This window comes from Heteronotia binoei, chromosome 4 (genome assembly GCF_032191835.1).
Source record: "Heteronotia binoei isolate CCM8104 ecotype False Entrance Well chromosome 4, APGP_CSIRO_Hbin_v1, whole genome shotgun sequence".
NCBI classification, from domain to species: domain Eukaryota; kingdom Metazoa; phylum Chordata; class Lepidosauria; order Squamata; family Gekkonidae; genus Heteronotia; species Heteronotia binoei.
In genome coordinates, this window is record NC_083226.1 from 25,454,230 (window position 1) to 25,476,138 (window position 21,909).

The window sequence follows — 21,909 nt, forward strand, 5'->3', positions numbered from 1 at the left end:
AATACAACTGAATGCAACGGAACACAACAGGAACTATTTTTTAATTGGACCCAGGCTGATAGAATAACAGGTCTGGAGAGACAGAGACAGAGAAGGCTGAAGAAAAGAAGCAGGGGAAGGGAAGAAGGAAGAAAGAAGAAGAAGCAGACAAGAAGCAGGCAAGATAAGACTGTGAACAAAATTTTTATCCCTTTTTTTTTTAAAAAAACTGTATAACAGTATAATTGTATAACTGTATAACTATCTCAGAAACTGTACTTTGCCACTGGATTAATTGACTGTTGGAAGATTTTCTTTTTACTGAATAACTGAAGTTTTTTTCAACATTAAGTAATAAGTAATTAATTGGAATACCTGATTCACATTTTATGAACTGAAATATTGATTTTTAAGGGTTAATCTATTTGGGGGAGTTGATTTGGTTTAAGGGAATGTTGAATGGTGATTGAATGATTGGATTGGATTACTGAGTATTGAATTGTTATAGTTCATCTCTAATAAGAGGGGTGCTGCTTTTGTTAAGAAGAAATTGAAAGATTGGATCAAATAGTAAATTGAAAGGGGAACTAAGCCATTAGATTTGGTCTAGTAAAGTTAGAATGACAGAAACGAAGATCAAAAAATATTCGCAAGGTACCCCACCGGCGGGGGGAAGTAAAATGACTCCAGTCTCTGTCAATCAAGACGCATTGGAAAAATTACAGAAGAGTGTTACAGCTGGATTCAAGAAAAATCACGAAGCATTGGATGAATTAAGAACTGATTTGATGGGTGAGGTAAAGAAGACAAATGACCAGTTGGTAGAATTCCAAAAACAACTGCTGGCTAATACGCAACAGGTCCATGGCTTAACCGCTAAAGTAGACAGAATGGAAGAGCGGAGTAAGCAGACAAGTGACATAGTTAGAGAGAATCAAAAAGAGTTGACAGAGGTGGAAGATCGCCTGATGAGACTTGAAATGGAGAAAGCAGCAACAATTCTTCGTTTCCAAAATATACCTGAAGAGAGGGAAGAAGACTTACCTAGTAAAATAATGGATATTTTAACAGTGGATAATGAAGAATTACTAGAAGAAGGCCCAAGAGATATCTTGTGGGCCAAAAGAGTTTCATCAAGCTACATAAGGAAGTTTAAACTCCCTAGGGAGGTTCAAGTTAAACTTTTGCGATCAGAAACAACGGAAAGAGTTCTGAGAAAAACAAGAGAATGTGAAATTGATTGGAAGGGAAACAAAATAAAGATTTTAAAAGAGATACCCTGGAGTGTAAGGCAGAGGAGATTTAAATTCAAGAAATTGTCGGCGTGGTTAATCAAGCATGAAATTCAGTTTAGATGGCTTTTTCCACAAGGTCTCTTTTTTACATTTCAAGCGAAGAGATACAATATTACCACTGAGGCAAAGATGGAAGAATTTTGGGACCAGTACGTGGAGCGGAGTGGATCGGAGTCAGGAGGCGAACAAGAGCTAGAAGGCGATGAGGAAACTCCGGCTGGAGAATCCCCAAAAAAACAACGAGATAAGATCAAGACAAGACTTCAGAGCAGGAAGGAAGTCAAGATACCTGATAGTAAGGAGCCAGCAAAATGAACTCCAAGGCAGAGACCAAAATATTTTCTTTGAACGTGAACGGATTAAATGAACCCGGAAAGAGGAAGAGAGTCTTTCAACAATTGAAAAAATCTGGCGCACAAATTATTTGTTTACAGGAAACTCATATTCGGAAAGACAACGTAAAGTACCTGGAAAATAAGAAATTGGGAGCTCTATATGCCTCATGTGACTCGCAGAAGAAGAAGAAGGGGGTAGCAATTTTCATCTCTCACCAGATTAAATCGAGCTGTCTGTATTCGGATGAGCAAGGTAGAATTCTTATCGTTGAAGTAGAATTAAATGGTCAGAAAACAATTTTGGGGAATATATATGCCCCCAACGAAAATCAAGAAAAATTTTATCAAGACCTGTACCTTAAGCTAAGAGAAATTAATTCGGATAGATATTGTATTATAGGAGATTATAATGCGATATTTGATATGAAATTGGATAAAAAATATGAAGACTCACAAAAGAAAAAGAAGAAGACTCGAAATTTATTATCTAACTCCTTCTTAAAAATGGCTGAGGAATTGAACCTAGTAGATGCTTGGAGAGCAAGAAATTCGAGTACAGCAGATTTTACTTTTTACTCACAACCGCATAAGTCTTGGTCAAGAATTGACATGGTCTGGATGTCTCTGGATATGATGTTGACAGTTAATCAAGTGGACATTCTTCCCCAATCGTATTCGGATCATAGCCCAATTTCGGTGGCATTTCAGGAACAAAAAAGGAACTTTAGATGGTCTTTAAATTTACAAATTTTGAAGGAAACTAAGTTTTTGGAAGAAGCAAAAAAAGAAATACAAGAATTTTTTAAATGTAATCTGGAAAAGGATACAAAGATCTCAATAATATGGGATGCATTCAAGGCTTTCTTTAGGGGCGTTGCCATCCGATATTCATCAAGGAGGAAGAGGGAACAAAGAAAGACCTACAATGAGCTTTTAACAAAGTTGAACTATTTTGAGAAACAACAGAAAACGGTGAACCCAAACGGGATTAAGACCAAAATTATAGCTATTCAACACCAGATAAATATTCTTTTGGCAGAAGAAATTGAGAGAAAATTAAAATGGACAAGACAAAACTACTTTGAAAATGCGAACAAAGTGAGTAGATGGTTGGCGTACAGATTGAGGAAAGAGAAGGAGAAAAAGATCATAAAGATGTTAAGAAATGAGGCGAAAGAGGAGATCTTTCAAAATTCTCAAATGAAAACCATCATCCAGAATTTCTATCGGAACCTGTATAAGAAACAGAAGCTTGATCAACAAAAACAAGAGGCATATATAAAGGAAGTGGAAATGCAACAATTAACAAAGGAACAACAAGCTAGTTTAGAAAACCCAATTTCAATGCAGGAAGTAGTTGATGCTATAAAAACTCAAAAAAGTAACAAGACGCCGGGTACAGACGGATTACCGATTGAATTCTTTAGAGCTTTTGAAGATGTATTATTGCTCCCCTTCAAGAAAGTAATGGAAAATGTTTACAATACGGGTGAAATTCCAGAATCGTGGAAAGAAGCTTTAATATCCCTTATATATAAAGAAGACTCCGACCCAGCAGAAATTAAAAACTACAGACCAATTTCTTTGTTGAATAGTGACTACAAGATCTACGCAACAATATTAGCAAATAGATTGAAGAAAGTCATTAGAAGTCTAGTTCATGAAGATCAAACGGGTTTTGTTCCGGGACGTTTAATGAATCAGAACGTGAGACTGCTCTTGAATGCAATTGAGTATTATAGAGAACACCCAGATAAAGAATTCGCGGCGATCCTGATAGACGCTGAAAAGGCCTTCGACAATGTTAATTGGAACTTTATTAAGGAGACTTTGGCAGGAGTCGGGTGTGGAGGAAGATTCTGTTCAATGGTCGAAGCAGTGTACACGAAACAGATAGCGAAAGTAAATTTCAATGGAGTAACGACTGACTTAATAGAAATAGAACAAGGTACAAGACAGGGGTGTCCTCTATCCCCGTTACTATTTATATTGACTTTAGAACCGCTGATTAAGAAGATTAGAGAAGACTCTCAAATTCAAGGGATTAGAATAAATAATACAGAATTAAAAACGTTGCCGTTTGCAGACGACCTGGTATTTACACTGGAACAACCCATATCATCGATTGAGCTCTTAAAACAAAGAATAAGAGAGTTTGGAGAAGTATCCAGATTTAAATTGAATGCCATTAAAACCAAGATCTTAACGAAGAATATGGAAAAGGACCAAATTGAAAGGTTGGAACAGCTTTCTGGATTTAAGAATGAAAAGAAGGTTAAATACTTGGGAATTTTTTTGACCAACAACTTAAAGAATTTATACAGAGACAATTATGAAAAAATTTTGAGAGAGATTCGGAGGGATCTAATTAATTGGAAAGATCTCCAAATTTCGCTCCTTGGCCGAGTCGCAACGATTAAAATGAATATTCTTCCGAGGGTGTTATTTCTATTTCAAACAATTCCAATTACACTACCTAAATCCTTTTTTCAGCAGCTTAATGAGATGACCAAAATGTTTATCTGGAAGAGTAAGAAGGCCAGAATCAAAATGAAAGTTATGCAAGATACTAAGCTAAGAGGAGGACTAGCTCTCCCGGACTGGAAATTGTACTATAAAGCGTGTAACATTGCGTGGCTGAGAACTTGGTGTAAATTGGATAACAAAAGATTACTGTCCTTAGAGGGTGATGGGTTAGGAGAAGGCTGGCATAATTACATGTGGTATAAAACTCCTATCAAAACCGGGCGCTTCTTCAGGCATGAAATAAGAAGATCTCTGTATGTGATCTGGAGTGAAATTAAAGTGCTGTATAAATATACTCCAAAATGGATCTCCCCGATAGAAGCTGCGTCACATCCCAAACTATATAATTGGGAAAATCAACAGGACTATGCTTACTTGCTAAATGACCAGAATGAATTGATTGAGGAAGAAGTTCTAAAGTTATCTTGGTGGCTACAATGCCAAGTGAGATCAAGATTCCGGAAAGATAAAGAAATTGGTTTTCTGAACTCTTATTCTGACCTAGATTTGATTTTGGAGTCTAAACAAAAATTAATTGCTAAAGTGTATGATTGGTTGCTTCAAGTCAAGATGCAAGATGAGGTGGTTAAAGAAGCATGGATCAGGTGGTTGAAGGACTTCGGTTACAACATAGATTTGGAAGAATGGGAGAAGCTATGGAAGCAAAATATAAAGTTAATAAAGCCAGCAGATCTTAAAGAAAACATGTATAAAATGATATACAGATGGTACCTTACGCCAGATAGACTGGCAAAGATATATCCTTCTTACTCTAATAAATGCTGGAAGTGTACGGAAGTTAAAGGCTCTTTGTTCCATATATGGTGGCAATGTAAAAAGGCCAGAAAATATTGGACACAAGTCAATATCTGGATCCAAAAAATTTTGCAAATACAAGTGAAACATGTTCCGGAATTGTACCTTATAAACATTTGTAGACAAAACTTACCTGCGACCAAGCTGAAACTATTGCTGTATATAGTTACAATTGCTAGAATTTTATACGCTAAATATTGGAAGGAAGATAGAACTCCTAATAGAGAAGAATTTATTACTAAACTTTTAGAAATTGCGGAATCGGATTTGTTGACTACCCGACTGCGAAGTGGTAATGTGCAGAAATGCCGGGAGGAATGGGACCCTGTATACGAGTGGGTTAAAAACAGAGGTTTTGATATAAAATAATTATATCAAGTTAAGTAGTGATGGAGCAATGAATGTTTTATTTACAAATTCAATCCTCTCCTTCTCCTGTGGGGGGGTATTTGTAGTTAAGTAGTTGTTGTTTTAGGGCTAGAGATCGTATGTAGTATGTATATTGTGTTTTGTGTTTTATGTTTTAGTGTTTTAGTGTTTTGTTCTGTCTGTATTTTTCTTTTTTCAATAAAACTGAAAATTTCTTAAAAAAAAAAAAAAAAAGAATCTTAGGGACCTGATCAGCAACTGGTTTGTAATGGGGGCTAGATCATAAATGCAATAAGGGAACTGAAGGACCCGCATAGATAATTCCAGCCACTGACTCATTCTCTAACTAGTGGAGACACAGAGGGAAGACCCTCTGAATCCCACTTCACTCAGTGTGGTTTTGGCAGAACCTTCCTGCAGCCACACCCATTGTTCATTCTCGTGGAACAGCATTTCAGCTTGCACACAGCAGCAAAAATGCACAAGGGGACAAGTCCAACAGTGCCCTTTGCTGCCATTCATGCTGGGAAGAAGGGGTTAAAGAGCCTGTCTGCTAAATCTCAGGGCAATGTAAACATGACAGTGGTCATGAAAGTCACCCATATAGGGGATCAAACCAGCAGCAACAGTGTCAGCAAGACTATTTGGGTAGCACTACAGTAAAGGGCAATGTATGGAACCATGGATATGGCTGTCATGCCAGCACTCCATACATAGCTGCTGGTGACCCAGTTTAGATGCCACACTACCTGCATGGCTCCTAATCAAAAGAAGAAGATGATGATGATATTGGATTTATACCCCACCCTTCACTCTGAATCTCAGAGCAGCTGACAATCTCCTTTACCTTCCTCCCCCACAGCAGACACCCTGTGAGGTAGGTGGGGCTGAGAGAGCTCTCACAGCAGCTGCCATTTCAAGGACAACTCCTACGAGAGCCATGGCTGACCAAAGGCCATACTCCCAGCCTCACAGCTAAACCAAGCCTCAGAGTAAGACAACGTGACCAGAGTGCATTCCAGAGTACACAGGACACCTTGGAACCAAGGCTATGCTGGGAATCCAATTTGAGCCCCTGGCCTTCCAGTTTTCGGTCCCTTCTCTAGGTCTAGTCTCATCTACAGCATCACCTAACTAACTACAGAGTTACATTAAACCCTGTTCAACCTTCATCTTGTTTTTGTCTCTCTCTGTTCAAGCTCTTGTTCTGTACCCACATCACAACAGGAACATCTGTTGGCCTATACCTACCAGCTGTTCAACAGCAAATCACCATACTGCAATGTCCCTACAGATACTCCTCCCAAACAACAAGCTAAAGACCACAGTATAAAACAGATGCCCTACTTAATAATGACAGAAGAGTAACATAATCACAATACATAACACAACGCATTTCTAGAAATGCACACAGCTTCTGCCCTGATCTGGATAGCCCAAGCTACCCTGGTCTTCTCAAATCTTAAACTCTGGGCAGGGTTGACTCTAGCTAGTATTTGGATGGGAGACTTCCTTGGAATACCAGGATTGTGACAGAGGCAGGCAATGGCAAGCCACCTCTGAATGTCTCTTGCCATGAAAACCAAACAGGGTTGCCAAAAGTCAGCTGTGACTTGAAGGCAAAACAAAAAACAAAACCCCAGCTTCTACTATTTGAAAAAGGCACCACTGTAGAAAAGGGATTCCCCTCTCCCCACATATACACTGTCTTCTTGAGATACTGCCTCCTATTAGCACACCTGATTTAAAATCCAGATATGTTTTTTTCCCCTTCAAAAATATAGCTGTATTCAAATGCAAATTATGCAGATTGAGTGGATTCATTAAAATGCATCTGCCTAATCAACGAAAGATTCTTTAACCGTATAGCGGTTTTAGAAAATGCACAAGGCAATTCATGTTTTTCCTATAAAGATGTGGTTTCTGTACAAGAATGTCATCTTCAGTGATGTCTTTTAGAAAGAGGAAGAACATCAGGCCTACGTAGAATTCCCCAGAGTCTCCAAAAGCTATCAGATATGTAAGAACTGGCAACATCCCACTTGTGACAATTCTTTATTAGGATGCAATTGCTCAATATAGGTCTGTCAGGCATGCATCACCCTCAATAAAGCTCAGAGCGACATACTTAGTTCTTCCTTTTCCACTTGCATATTTTATTTTCACAACAATCTATAAGGCAGGTTCAGCTACAGGTGACTGGCCCAAGCAGATCCACAGTACCATCCTAAGCAGAAGCGCAGTTCCTGCACAGAACTGATAGTAATGACCTATGACTTCAGTGGATTTAATCGTAATAATTGTGTGCTGCCAAGTCACAGCCAGCTTGTGGGGTTTTCAAGGCATGAGATGAGCAGAGATTTTCTGTTGCTGTCCTCTGAATGGCAGCTTCTGTCTTCCTTGGTGGTTTCCCACCCAAATACTAACCTGCTTAGCTTCCAAACTCTGATGAAATTGGACTAATCGGGGCTATTCAAGGAAGCTTCAGTCAATTTCTAAATTTCATCAGAGTTTGGAAGCTAAGCAGGTTAGTATTTGGGTGGGAAACCACCAAGGAAGTGGCCAAACTGTGGCTCGGGAGCCACATGTGGCTCATTGACATATTGTGTGGCTCTTGAACCCCCTCCCCACTGCCCTGTTGGCCTGCTTGAAGAAGGCACTTCTCTCTTTAAATCACTTCTCCAAGCCAAGCCAGTTGGTGGCTTGGAGAATACCTTTAAAGTTAAAGTTGCTTTCTTTCCATCTCTCCCTCCCCCACTTATTTGCCTGCCTTCCTGTCTAGCAGCTCTCAAACATCTGAAATTCATATCTTGTGTGCTCTCAAACATCTGGCATTTATTCTATGTGGCTCTTACATTAAGCAAGTTTGGCCACCCCTAGTATAGATTCTGCCTAAAATGGCACTCCCATGTAAGTCTTCTCAGTAAGTATTTGTACCCACAGCTCCTAGTCCAACACCAACCACTTCTCAAACACAAGGCTCAGGAGCCTTACCAGAATCCCCTGAAGTTGCCAATGAGATCCATTTTATTTCATCAATGCTCCGTGTAAGTTACTGAACAGTTAACAGCAGGGCTTTTTTTGTAGCAGGAACTCCTTTGCATATTAGGCCACATACCCCTGGTGTAGCCAATCCTCCAAGAGCTTACTGGGTTCTTAGTACAGGGCCTACTGTAACCTCCAGGAGGACTGGCTACATCAGGGGTGTGTGGCCTAATATGCAAAGGAGTTCCTGCTACAAAAAAAGCCCTGGTCAACAGAATAAAGAAACAATGCAATGGCGCAAAATCATGCAAGGTTCTTTCCCGTTTCACATATGGCTGGGGTAGGGGTGTAAAGAGTCAATCTACCACTCAACAGCACTGAAAGACCATGGGCAGGAGGGTGTGGAATTGGAATTGGTCAATGGCAAACTGGATGACAGAATTGTTTAGGAAGGCAGCCACTATGTGAGTATGAGACAATTTTGGAAGACAAGAAGCATGTAGGAAAAGGGGCCACCAGTATGGAACGCTTTAAAAAGGGAGTGGACAAATTCATGGAGGATGAGGCTATCAATGGTTACTAGCCATGATGGATATTTATCCCCTCCAGTACCAGAGAATGTATATTAGTTGCTGGGGTGCATGGGCAGGAGGATGCTCTTGCAATCGTGCTGCTCATGGGCTTTCAAGAGGCAGCAGGCAGGTTGCTGTGTGAACAGAATGCTGGACTTGATGGACCTTCTGTCTGACCCAGCATGGCTCTTCTTATGTTCTTAGTGGCCTAAAAAATGTGGAATTATGAGCTGTAGCAGGATGAGCAGGCTCAACCAAACAGGCTGGCATCTAGACGAACACTTGTACCACTTAAGGAAACTTGGCAAGTGTGGAAGGGTGGAACATTTGGGCTGGAGAAGAAGTGGTATTTGTAGAGGCTATCCACTGATTCCACTATTGGCCCCCAGCCAATACTAACTGGGATTTTGTTGCTAAATAATGAATGTGAATCTTGAGCATCAACTGGATGGACCATCTAGCCTTCCAAAGCAAGCAAGTTTAATACCTCTGGCATAACATATCTAATTTTCAAAAAACAGAAGATACTAGCAAAGATTGAGCCCTAACATTCAACCCCCTACCCCATTCTCATGTGATTTCACAGTTCTGGGATGCAGGTTTATGTAAACATAAGAACATAACAGAAGCCATGTTTGATCAGGCCAATGGCCCATCCAGTCCAACACTCTGTCACACAGTGGACAAACACAGGGGCCATCAGAAGGTCCACCAGCAGGGCCAAAGACAGGACGCTATCTTTAGAAAACACGTCTAGACAGTCAAAACACAGCCGCATCAAGAAACAAAGAAGGCTTGCAAATTTCACATCGCTAGACATATCCTAGGGGGGAAAAGAATGGGGGGGGGGGTGTACATACATAAGCATCCGTAGCTGCATACAGCCTCTGCTCCTCCGTGAGCGGAAATTGTTCCCAATTACCACAGCGGATCAAATTGTCTTTCAGAAGCTGTTTGTGGAACAGATGTTTTACGAGGTTGTTCAGGCTCCAGATCTCTTTACATTTTAGCTAAAAATAAGATTGCCACAGTTAAGTACAAACTGTTTCTGAAGCTGTATCAGTGAATAGGGTTGCGTGGGGGGGGGGGGGTTCCTACAACTGGTGGAGATGGAATGGCTCCAAATGAGATTGTTCATTGATAAAAAGGTTACTTTAAAATGGGCTTAAAAGCACAAATTGAATTTTTAAGTGGAGCTTAACTGGAGCTGTCTCCTGTGAAATGCTTTTTTACTATACAAGACCTCCTTATTTTAAATTATTTAAATAAATTATTTCAAGGTTCTGCTTTAAGTTTCAAAGACTCCCAAGGCAGCAACTCATAGAAAATATTTAAAAGAACACCTAAACAATTATAAAACCGGCTATCTTTACCATGCAACTAGGTCAAGATGTAACAGGCATCAAAATGAATACATGCAGGGCATTTTTTGTAGCAGGAACTCCTTTGCATATTAGGCCACATCTCCCTGATCTAGCCAATCCTCCTGGAGCTTACAGCAGGCCATACTAAGAGCCCTGTAAGCTCCAGGAGGATTGGCTACATCAAGGGGGTGTGGCCTAATATGCAAAGGAGTTCCTGCTACAAAAAAAGTCCTGGATACATGTATCATTTGATTGAGAACCGAGGGCATACACTTATATGAACACACTCATCAGGGCTTTTTTTGAGCAGGAACACAGGGGGACGCAATTCTGGCTGGCTTGGCATCAGGGGGTGTGGCCTAATATACAAATTAGTTCCTGCTACCAAAAGCCCTGTGTGAAACAATGGTGGTGTTGGGGTATGTGGCCTAATATGCAAATGAGTTCCTGCTGGGCCTTTTCTACAAAAAAAAAGCACTGACACTCATAATTCTGGGGCTCACTGTTCAATGCCTTCGTAACATTACCACGCTATATACATTAGATAACGTGACAGCCAAGGGATAAGTGAGCTCATGCCAGATTTTTGACAAGTGAAATGTTCTATTTTCATCTTTCCAAACATTTACAGCTTTCACCGTCTGGGAAATTAATTCACTTGCACTGGGCTGATCTGAAGGCAGTTCCATAATATGCAGCTTTTGAAATGTTCCAGCATATCAACAGGATATTCATGCTGCCCTATCTCCTTTGAACCTGCTGATAGCACCCATATCAGCAACACAATAATCAGCTAAGCTAAAACATTGTAAAACAGGAGTCTGAGAACATTCAGGTTTTTAAAAACAAAACTGCAAATAAATCAAGAAGAGATTCATTTTATCATGGAAATGAGAAGCCTGACACAAAGGTGAAAGAAAAGGAAGCATGTGGCTCTGTAAGATAATAAACGACAACCATGGAAAAATCTCATAATGGGATATGTATTTTTTCTTCATTTTATCATAAATTTCATTTAAAATTTAATAAATCAGTAGATGGAGCATCACTTAGCAAGGTTCTGTTCCCCACAAAACTTGACCTTCTATGAATTCTGTTAAGCATCCACCCCATACCAAGAGTGAATTATTACCTTTTCATTGGCAAGGTCAGCCAATTCAACAATGCCCTCCAATCGGATTTCAAAATCGCGCATCAGCTTCCATTTATCTCCTTCAATGCCAACGCCAGCTTTTTTAATACGTTTATCTTCAAGCAGTATTTTTAGTCCCACAGGAAAGCCTAAAACAGATTCCGAACACACACATCATTAATTTGATCAAGAAACAAATATCCCAGCTATTTTATGTACATATAAGCTGTTTAGAATAGTCTAAAATAAACAAATGATTTTTCTCATGAAGTAAAATAAATACAGGTGTACCCAAAATTAAGTCTTCAGTCTAATGGACTGGATCCAACATAGCATTTCAGCAGGCGCAAGGATTTCCACCCACAGACTGAGTTTCACAGTTCCCTGTTCTCGTGGGAGCATGCAATGAAATCCAGTTTGTGTGTGGCTCCCCTCTCCCTCAGGAGCAGGATTTTAAGAGGCTTTCAAGTTGCTGTAGAAGGGGAAGAAATGTTGTGCTGGATCCAAACCAATGTACAGAAATGGAACATGATGGTAACCCATATTTATGATTCGGTGATATATAGAAGACAGATGGGTAATAGGCTAGTGTTCAAGAAGAAGAGGAGATTGGATTCATACCCTGCTCTTCACTGCCCAAAGGAGTCTCATAGCGGCTTCCAATTTCCTTTCTCTTCCCCTCCCCACAACAGACACCCTGTAAGGTAGGTAGGGCTGAGAGCTCTCCCAGCACTGCTCTTGAGCAGAACAGCTCTGAGAGAACTTGTGGCTGACCCAAGATCACATCAGTAGGTGCATGTGGAGGAGTGGGGAATCAAACCTGAGTGTCCACACACTTAACCACTATACCAAACTGGCTCTCAGTTCAAATTTCTACTCAGTCATGTACTCATGCTCTGACCTGTCACAACTGATCAGCCTCAGCCTTCCATCCATAAATTGAGAATATTATGGTGCCATTCTATGCAAAGTTATACCCTTCTAAGCCAAGGACTTGTGGTGGCAGTTACTTGAAGAGTTTGATGGTGCTACCCTCTGCAGTTACACCCTTTTAACTTTGGAACTGTTCTATTACAACTTAATCTGAACTATACCAACATGTGCATGACTTCACCTTTCCCTTCAACAGATACAGAAGGTAAAACAACCTAAGTTGTAAGACATTCCCCTTGGCAACCTGCTTCTCAAGCAGCAGAACTGGACCCAAGAGTAACCCTAAGCACAGACTTATCCAAAATCAGTTGTAAGCCTAATACTGATGTTGATTGATACTTGACCAGCAAAACTTAGGTCTTGTCTGGACTCACTTTCCATTTGACGGCCCACATCCAAACCTTCACTGTTTCTAGATACAGGTTAAGGGCTTCCACCACCTCCTTGGAATCTGCTGGAATGGAGAAAGGAAATTCTGCATCATCGCATACCGATGAATGCTGTACTCCAAAATTTTGGATAACATCTCCCAGCAGATCCAAAACAGATGGAAGAATGAAGAACTCTCCAGACACCTAAAGAAAATTGGCCAAGGAGCTGCAGTCTTGTTGCACCAGCTTGTAGAGCTCATCTCCCATGAATGTTCAGCAGCTCTACGAAACAGCACCTCCTTTGATCCATCCAATCCAGGGCTTTTTTTGAACAGGAATGCACAGGAACACAGTTCCGGCTGGCTTGGTGGCCGGGGGGGGGGGGGGGGGGTGGCCTAATATGCAAATGAGTTCCTGCTGGTCTTCTTCTACAAAAAAGCCCTGTGAAACAATGGTGCCATCAGAAGGTGTGGCCTAATATGCAAATGAGTTCCTGCTGGTCTTTTTCTACAAAAAAACCATGTAAAACAATGGCGCTGTCAGGGGGTGTGGCCTGATATGCAAATGATTCCTGCTGGTCTTCTTCTGCCAAAAAAACCCTGTGTGAAACAATGGTGCCATCAGAAGGTGTGGAAATATGCAAATATGCTAATATGCAAATAAGTTCCTGCTGGTCTTTTTCTACAAAAAAATCCCTGTATGAAGAAGAAGAAGATATTGGATTTATATCCCGCCCTCCACTCCGAAGAGTCTCAGAGCGGCTCACAATCTCCTTTACCTTCCTCCCCCACAACAGACACCCTGTGAGGTGGGTAGGGCTGAGAGGGCTCTCACAGCAGCTGCCCTTTCAAGGACAACCTCTGCCAGAACTATGGCTGACCCAAGGCCATTCCAGCAGGTGCAAGTGGAGGAGTGGGGAATCAAACCTGGTTCTCCCAGATAAGAGTCCACACACTTAACCACTACACCAAACTGGAGCTCGAGACGATGGTGATGTCAGGGGGTGTGGCCTAATATGCAAATGAGTTCCTGCTGGTCTTCTTCTACAAAAAAAAGCCCTGATCCAATCAATCCCAGCTATGTAGTCCAGCAGGATAATGGTAACAAGAACTGCTGAGTGGTCCAGAAGAACCAACAGGGATGCGATGCATTCAACACACAACCCAGCTACACTTTCATCAGGGTCACCTGATAAAACTTGCTTTTGTGAGGCTATGTATTTAATAGGTTTTTTTAAGGGAGGGAAACCGTTTAAGCACATGGGAGATTCGCATGACAGAGAGTGGGTTTTTAAGTTGCTTAGTTAAAACAGGTTGCAAAACTCTTTTCTTCTTGATGCATGCAAAGATAAAAAATACATATAACAAAGTTGTATGGGGGGGGAGTGTGGTTGTCCTAGAGTTTATATGAATCCACTGATGATTCTATATTGTTAAGAGATTAAGTTAAAACAGTACTGACTTGACATTGTTGAAATGTGAAACAGGTAACATTTTTTCTCAGACTCGCACAGCTGGATTAAAGCAATTTTCCCCTCCTTCCCTTTGGTATAGGATGGTGTCCATTCAATGTCAAATCCCAGGACAGCTCCATCGGGCAAGGTTGCACTGGAAGATTTAAAAACGCATCTCTGGTTTAGCTTCTATTGACTATTTTGAAGGTCTAGTGCAAAGGCAATGCTGGCTTCCTGCAAATGGTTGCTGACATATCAGAAAGCAAACTCAATAATATGCATTCTTCTCCTTCTTCCTCTGCTCCCTTGATTTCTCCTCCTTGTTTGCTTTAACCACAGGCTTAGCATTAACAACCCTTATTATAGATCAGAGTAGCCAAACTTGCTGAACATAAGAGCCACACAGAATAAACATCAGCTGAGAGCAACAAGACATGAACATCAGATGTTTGAGAGCAGGCAGGCAAGAAAATAGATGAGGAGGAAGAGAGAAGCAGAAAGAAAGTAACTTTAACTTGAAATGCTTTTTCCAAGTCACTGAATGGCTTTGCTTAGAGAACTTATTTAGAGATAGAAATGCCTTCTTCAAGCTGGCCAACAGTGTGGTGGGGACTTCAAGTGCCACATAATATGCATGAAAGAGCCACATGTGACTCCCAAACCACAGTTTGACCACCCCTGTTATAGATAATGTTAGGCTGGGTTCCTCTCTTGTTCAGAATTTGAACAAGCGAGTACTTAAACACTAAATCATTGTTACAGCAATGAAAACAAGAAATTTAGGTTGAAGAGGAAGCAGAAAGAGATCATGCATGCTCCTGAGTCTGGCTCTCAATTTACAAACCGAGGTTCACATCTGTACCAAAACACATAAACATTGCCATAACTTCCACATGAACCTGCTGTATCCTAAAATAGACAACCAGACCATCAGGAGAGGCTATGGCACAAAGGCAGAGCATCTTTTTTGCATGCAGAAGGTCCCAAATTCAGTCCCTGGCATCTCTAGTTAAAACTATCATGTAGCTGGTGACATGAAAAACTACTGCTTGAGACTGGAGAGCTACTGCCAGTCAGTATAAACAACACTGACTTTGATGGCCTGACTCAATATAAGGCAGGTTCATTTTTTTTAAGTTAATATTGTATCCAGAGTCTCTGACAGAGGTCCTGCACATCATCTACAACCTAATCAGGGGTTGGACCTGGAACCTTTTGTATGTAAAGCTTTGTTGCTAAGCTATGGCCCCTCCCCACAGAGGAATGATTAAATGTTTGTGGGCTTTGGAGATTTTAAACATTCTTTTCAAATAAAATGGTGGCTCCTGCTATACTTCCTAGCGTACAATAAGGTCACAATGAAAACAGCAAAATAAAAATGCTGGATTATTTTTAATTGCTGCCACACGCTAAAGAGGCAAGCTGCTTTCCACATCTGTTTTAGACTGTATACTGAAAAGCCGTTTGCTTCTTCAGCAGTGCAAATGGCTGCATGCACACTCATTCTAGCTTTGGGCAAAGATTCTTCTCCTGTGTGCCTGCAGCTGGAGGGGACTGTAGCTACAAGATAAATACAGCAGCTGAGATTTATAACAGGGAGTCTTGCAAGCACCCTCTCACTTCTGTTCTCAAGAAATTAAATTTGCATCAAGCAAGGAACAGACCAGTCAGAATAGCAGCTCTCAATAAAATTACATTTACAGTGCAATCTAAGGAGAGTTACTCCAGTACTAGCCCATTGAAATGAATGGGCTTAGACTGGAGTAACTCTCCTTAGGATTGCACTGTTACGGACCAACAACCTTCTACATTTTGGCATGACCCTTAAAATGATAACCCAGCCTTCAAAGCCAAAGAAAACAACAGCTCAAGCTTACCAAAGTTTTATCAAGACTACAAGCTCAATGAGGACTTGTTTCCAAGTAATCAAGCATAAGATCAGGTTGCAAAAATTAAAATAATGATTTGTGCAGTAACAATTCTTCAAGAGGCAGGCCGAGAGAAAATGTAAAGGGAAACCTCCCATGGTTACAAAATCCTTTAAAGGTCCTAAGGAATGCACTTTAATGAGCAGGTACAGAATGTTTGTGGCTAGTGACAGAAAATTAACGGACTGCAGCAAAGGGCTGGGCCGAACCCAAACCTCTGTCTGCCGTCACAACTGATGATATTGTGCTGCTAACCGCAAAATCAGAACAGGCCAAAACTTGGTCTCCTTTCAATATCACAGCTGTTGTTATATGCGGGAGTGACAGAACCCAAAACCAGATTCCCCTCCCCACCATCAAATTATCACAGTTCTTAACAGTTCAGTCCTAACCAGAATTACACCCTTCTAAGTCCACAGATTTAGAAAGGTGTAAATGTGCTTAGGATTGCACTGTAAATCTCCTATAATTATTTTGCACTGAGCATTTGGCATTGCTTTGTGCAAAATTTGCTTTCGCTCGTTGCCTTGAACTCACTGATACGACAGGTAGGAATGTAAACAACATTCCTATAGAACAGGGGTAGCCAAACTATGGCTCTTGAAGCCCCCACTACCCTGTCAGCCAGCATGGAGAAGACATTTGTCTCTTTAAGTCACTTCTGTAAGCCAAGCCAGACAGCTTCAAGTTTGAAGAATGCATTTAAAGTAGCTTTCTTTCCACCTCTCCCTTCCTTCCTCCCCTCCCTCCTTCCTTCCTGTCTGCTCTCAAATATGTGTTTATTCTGTGCGGCTCTTACATTAAGCAAGTTTGGCCACCTCTGCTATAGAACCATATTGACTGCTCATAACAGTGTCAACGGTGTCAAAAAGAAAGAACTATAACTAGGTGCTCAAACTGCCAGGAGGAAGACTATATTTTTAAATACTGAAATAAGTGCAAGCTTCTTACATAATATCTTCAGAAAGTAAAGAGCAATCACTGGCATTACAGCTGTAGACAATGGAACCATGGAATTCTAGGAAAGGAAGGTTGTCTTCCAGGACACTCTGATGGACTGGATGCCTCTGTTTCATAAAAATGGGGAAAGCTTGTTGTAATGCATATGTAAGAAAAATTAGGTAAAGCACCACTCATCCCAACATGTCACACACAGTGCATTTGCCCTCTTACATACATTTCAGAAGCTGTTACATACAGACAGATTAAAAGCTTTCTGGCCAAGTGTTTGCTAGGTCCTATTGTGCCAAACACTAGAATATGATCTAAGCTGTTGACCTGCATTTTCTATTTAGTTCAAGTGTAACACACTTTTGACAGCCAGCCACCAGGCTTCATTAATTTCTAGGCTCCAAAAAAGGAGGGCAGCCAGCTAATCCTTAAAGAAATGACTCCAAAAGATTTTGCTATAGACTGAATAGTCAAGTACGTTCATCGGAAGAACTGCATATTTGTCAGCAAATGTATTGATTTATAGCAGGTAGTTCAAGAAACCTGAAGAGCACACTGCATGCAAATTTTTATCTCTTGTATATTTTCATTTTGTAAAGCATGTCACATTAACGTGCTAATCTGTTGTAGCAAAAATAAATTAAGCCCTGCAGCATCTTGAAGACTAACAAATCCTCACTGCACTGTAACCTTTCGTTTGGATCCAATTCAAGAAAGCCTATGCTAAAATAAAAAGTGTGTTAGTCTTTAAGGTGACACAAGAAGACATCTGCACGGGAAGGCAATTTATGCAGTGGATCCATGTTCAAAATGCTAGCGCCATGCACAATTAGGATTGTTTCAACAAGTAGAGAAGAAATTTTTAAATTTGTGAAATCACTCTGTGAAGACTGGGCAAACTCACCTAGAAGCAGCCCTTTGGAACAAAATTCAGGCCCTGCAACCTTTATGCCAACACAATAAACAGCATCACAATAAAAACATACACAGGCAGATTTTAGCAGCTGACAAAGTATTGGGACCTGTTTACAAACACACAACAAATGCTTGGCAGTTTCTATCAGAAACTGTTCACACATCCCACAATCTTTCATCTTTTCACTACTTTTCCCATTAGTGTTATTTGAGTACATACATACATACATACATAGACCTTTATTGGCATCAATACAAAAATACAGTATACCTTAAAACCAACAGTGACACAATGGGATATAATAAGAGACCAGCAAAAGTTAAATGACATAAAATAGCTGTGGGCTATGCATGAGTAAAAGCCTCTCTGATTTGGATCGCAACCTGTAAAAAGCAAGCAACGTGAATGGTAACAAAGTTGTGTTTCCCGTGAAGTAAAAAGCGGGCCTTGGCATTGTCAGAAAGGCCTTGATGGTCAAATAGTGTTATTTGTGAGGACCCAGCATACATTTCTTTCCCCTACCTTTTTGTCATCCACTGCATCTGCTTTACTCTCTTTGGTCATCCATAGAGGAAGCTTATTTGGAGGAGACTCCATATTCCTGTCAGTTTCCTTATCTGCATTTGTATTTTAGCTGAAAATACAAAATATCTCCTTTAAGGAACAGCCACAAAAAAAATTGCAGCTTGGATAACATTGTTTAGAAAGGGCAATCCTTCAAACAAAACACTGTCCTCAGCTGACAACCCATTTCCCTCTTCTAATAAGCAGGGCAAGAAGGCTGAGAGCCCCTCTTTGCCACTTTAGTTTCTGTTAAAGGCATCCGTGTTAGAAGTATTCAACTTACCCATGGCATGAAAAAAGGTAAAGGTAATCCTTTGTGCGAGCATCGAGTCGTTACAGACCCATGGGCATGAAGCACAAGTCAAAAGGCTACACCCATAGGTGGCCCTGACAAACATGTGCGATAGTGGATCCTTGACCAGCCTAGGAATATGAAGTTATACTGTGTATTTTCCCTCTCTGTGTCTAAATTATACTTTTATGCTTTCTTGTGAGCTGCTTTGAGCCACCAAGGAGAAAAGCACAAATAAACACATGATGTTGTCTTATACTGAACTGGCCCACCATCAAAGTCAGTACTGTCTACTCAAGACTAGAAGTGGCTCACTAGGGTCTCAGGCATATCACTTGATCCTTAAAAGATCAGATGCCAGGGAGTGAACTTGTGACCTAAGCAGATCTGTAGCCACGAGGGAGGGGGGCTATGAGGGCACTGCCCCCTGACTTCCAGGTAGGGGCCCCAACTTCCAGGGGCATAGATTGCTTTTTCTTTTTGCTATGGCTGAGCTCACTAAGTGTTATCAGTGGCAGGAGAGCTGAGCAGGGCACAATGCACTGCAGCAGCAAAAGCAGCAGGTGGAGAGGAGGGAGGCGGAGGAGCAGGAGGTGGAGGAAGCCACGTAGAATGGACCAGGGGGAAGGGAGGTGGAAGAAAATACCCCTGCTTGCACACAAGGTGTAGTCCCTTCTTGACTTCAAAGTTTTAGGGCTGGCTGCCTCAACTTGGCCACATTCAGAGCCTCCAGCTTTTGCCCCACCCCAGGAAGCAGAGAAGCAGCAAGCCCACAGTGGATGGGCAAGGGTGCCCCTTGACTTTTTAAAAAGCCCCCCAGCTTTTAAAATCCTGGCTTTGGATCTATCCCCTGGGGATACATATACTTCAATAAACTGCAAACAAGTATGAGTAAAATCTTCAAATGCACAAGGATGGTAAAAACAAATATTCACCAATATAAATACATTGAAATGTGGGTGGCATGGCCCAGTTAAAGTCTAGAAAGGATATTATTGAACTTTAGAAGCCTGAAGGCAGAGGAAGCTGACAAAGCTCGTTTCATGTTCCCAGTCTCATTTATTTTAATCTTCTGCTTACTAATGTAATTTTGCCTGGCTTCTTTTTGCTTTATAGTACAAACAGCCATATTTGGCAAGAGGCCATGGCTCAGTGTTAGTGTATTGGCTTCACATGCAAAAGGTCCCAGATTCAGTTCCCAGCACCTCCACTTTAAAGGACTGAGGCAGTCAGTGATGCGCAACACCTTTATCAGGGACACTGGAGAGTCACTGCCAATCTGAGCAGACAACAGTGACTCTGGCAGACCAAGTGTATAAGGCAGTTTCATGTACAGAGTACAGAAGAAGATGATATTGGAATTATATCCCACCCTATACTCTGAATCTCAGAGCAGTCACAATCTCCTTTACCTTCCCCGCCCCCACCCCCCACAACACACTCCGTGAGGTGGGTGCGGCTGACAGAGCTCTTACAGCAGCTGCCCTTTCAAGGACAACTTGAAGAGTAGAGGAGCCTTTTCAGAAGACCACAGGCTGAAGAGCAATAATCAAACACACGCTCATCGTCACTTGCTGACATCCAGTAGCAGGTTGGTGTGTGAAATTAACAAGATTCCCCCACAGACAAATACACTTTTTCTTCAGTAAGAATGACTTGCCAAAGGTCACCTGGATGCTTCACGCCTCAGACCCAAAACATCATATAGCTGCTTCATCCTGAGCCTCCTAAACACCACACTGTCTCCTCAGACTGGCAGCAGCTCTCTAGAGTCTCATGTAGAATCTTTCAAACTGTTACCATTTTTACCGGAGATGCCAGGAAAGGAACGATAGGCCTTCTAACTAGCAATGGTTCTCCAGAATCTCAGATGGATAACAGTCTTCCACACCACTATAACCTGATCCGCCTTCCTTCAGCCACTACTTATGAACAACTGTGGTTAACACATACAAAATCACTGTCTCTGAGTCTGTCTTTAGTCTATCCAGGTCAGTAGTGCTGTCTCCTTTGGTGTAGTGGTTAAGAGTAGCAGACTCTAATCTGGGGGACCAGGTTTGATTCCCCACTCCTCCACATGCAGCTAGCTGGGTCACCTTAGGTCAGTCACAGTTCTCTCAGAGCTGTTCTCTGAGCTCTCTCAGCCCCACCTACCTCACAGGGTCTCTGTTGTGGGGAGAGGAAGAGAAGGAGATTGCAAGCCACCCTGAGACTCCAAATGAAGGGCAGGGTATAATTCCAACTCTTCTTTTTCTTCTCTGCTTGGAAGTGGTTTTCCTGGTCTGAGGCTTAAATTTTCCATGTTACCACTTGAGCCTTTTCATCAGAGATGCCAGGGATCAAACCTGGGACCTTCTGCATGCCAAGCAGATGCTCTATGACTCCACCCAAGTCTACCTGATCCCACTTAACCGACCACAACGCAATGCTTTCCTAGCAGTCAGATGCCCCAATGCAAGTGTGAACATAGCAATTCAGGCATAATTTTTAAACAGGACTGGACTACTCAGAAAGAAGTCATGTATGAGAGACGTTTTCCTGTCAAAGCACACTTAGAATCGTGGCCTTGAAGCTCAGTCCCTAGCAATGTTCTCTCTAAGCTGCAGAGTCTTGTGAGTAAAAATTCTACTTTGTGAGCTACTGGCATTAAAGTTGTGAGCTACTGCATAAATGTGTGCTCTGGGGTCATCCTTCTTGAGATAAGACAAAAATGTGTGAGCAGGAGGATAAAAATCTATGAGCTAGCTCACACTAACTCAGCTTAGAGGGAACACTGTGAGCTAGCCCCACCGCAGTGTTACTAAAGCTGCCTGGCGCAGCAAACGCTTGAGTATAGACCGCTGGCAGCTGTCTATGGCAACAGCTCCAGTTCTCCGAGGGAAGGAATCAGAGAAGATAAACTCACTCCATCCAACTTGTCGCAAGACTCTTCCTCCTTCTCTCCATGCAACTGCCTCTCCACCTCAGAATCAGAGCAATTTCCCGCCAGTCGCGCGAGAAGCGCGTCACGACCAGCCTACCTCCCCGGCACACTAAGATGACATCACCCCCACCGCTACCACCGCCCCTTCAGACCTTCCTTGACACTTATTCTTTTTTCCCCCTCCGCCACTGTCAACTCTGGAAGG

The 21,909-nt window shown here is 41.6% G+C and overlaps 1 protein-coding gene across 5 annotated transcripts in view; it reads right to left on the reverse strand.

The window, feature by feature from the left end:
- Window positions 1-18,577, reverse strand: part of WRN (WRN RecQ like helicase) — a 102,405-nt gene extending 83,828 nt beyond the window's left edge. For 4 of the 5 annotated variants that reach the window (XM_060236971.1, XM_060236970.1, XM_060236968.1 and 1 more), the window contains exons 1-5: window positions 18,448-18,559; window positions 17,010-17,125; window positions 14,139-14,284; window positions 11,374-11,522; window positions 9,738-9,887 (exon numbers count right to left, since the gene is read on the reverse strand). In XM_060236971.1, coding sequence (XP_060092954.1) covers window positions 9,738-9,887; window positions 11,374-11,522; window positions 14,139-14,284; window positions 17,010-17,125; window positions 18,448-18,522 — 636 coding nt within the window. In that variant the 5' untranslated portion in view covers window positions 18,523-18,559. Of the gene's footprint in view, window positions 1-9,737; window positions 9,888-11,373; window positions 11,523-14,138; window positions 14,285-17,009; window positions 17,126-18,447 lie in introns of all 5 variants that reach the window. The other variant, XM_060236967.1, reaches the window with a different exon arrangement.
- Between the last annotated feature and the right edge of the window lie 3,332 nt (window positions 18,578-21,909).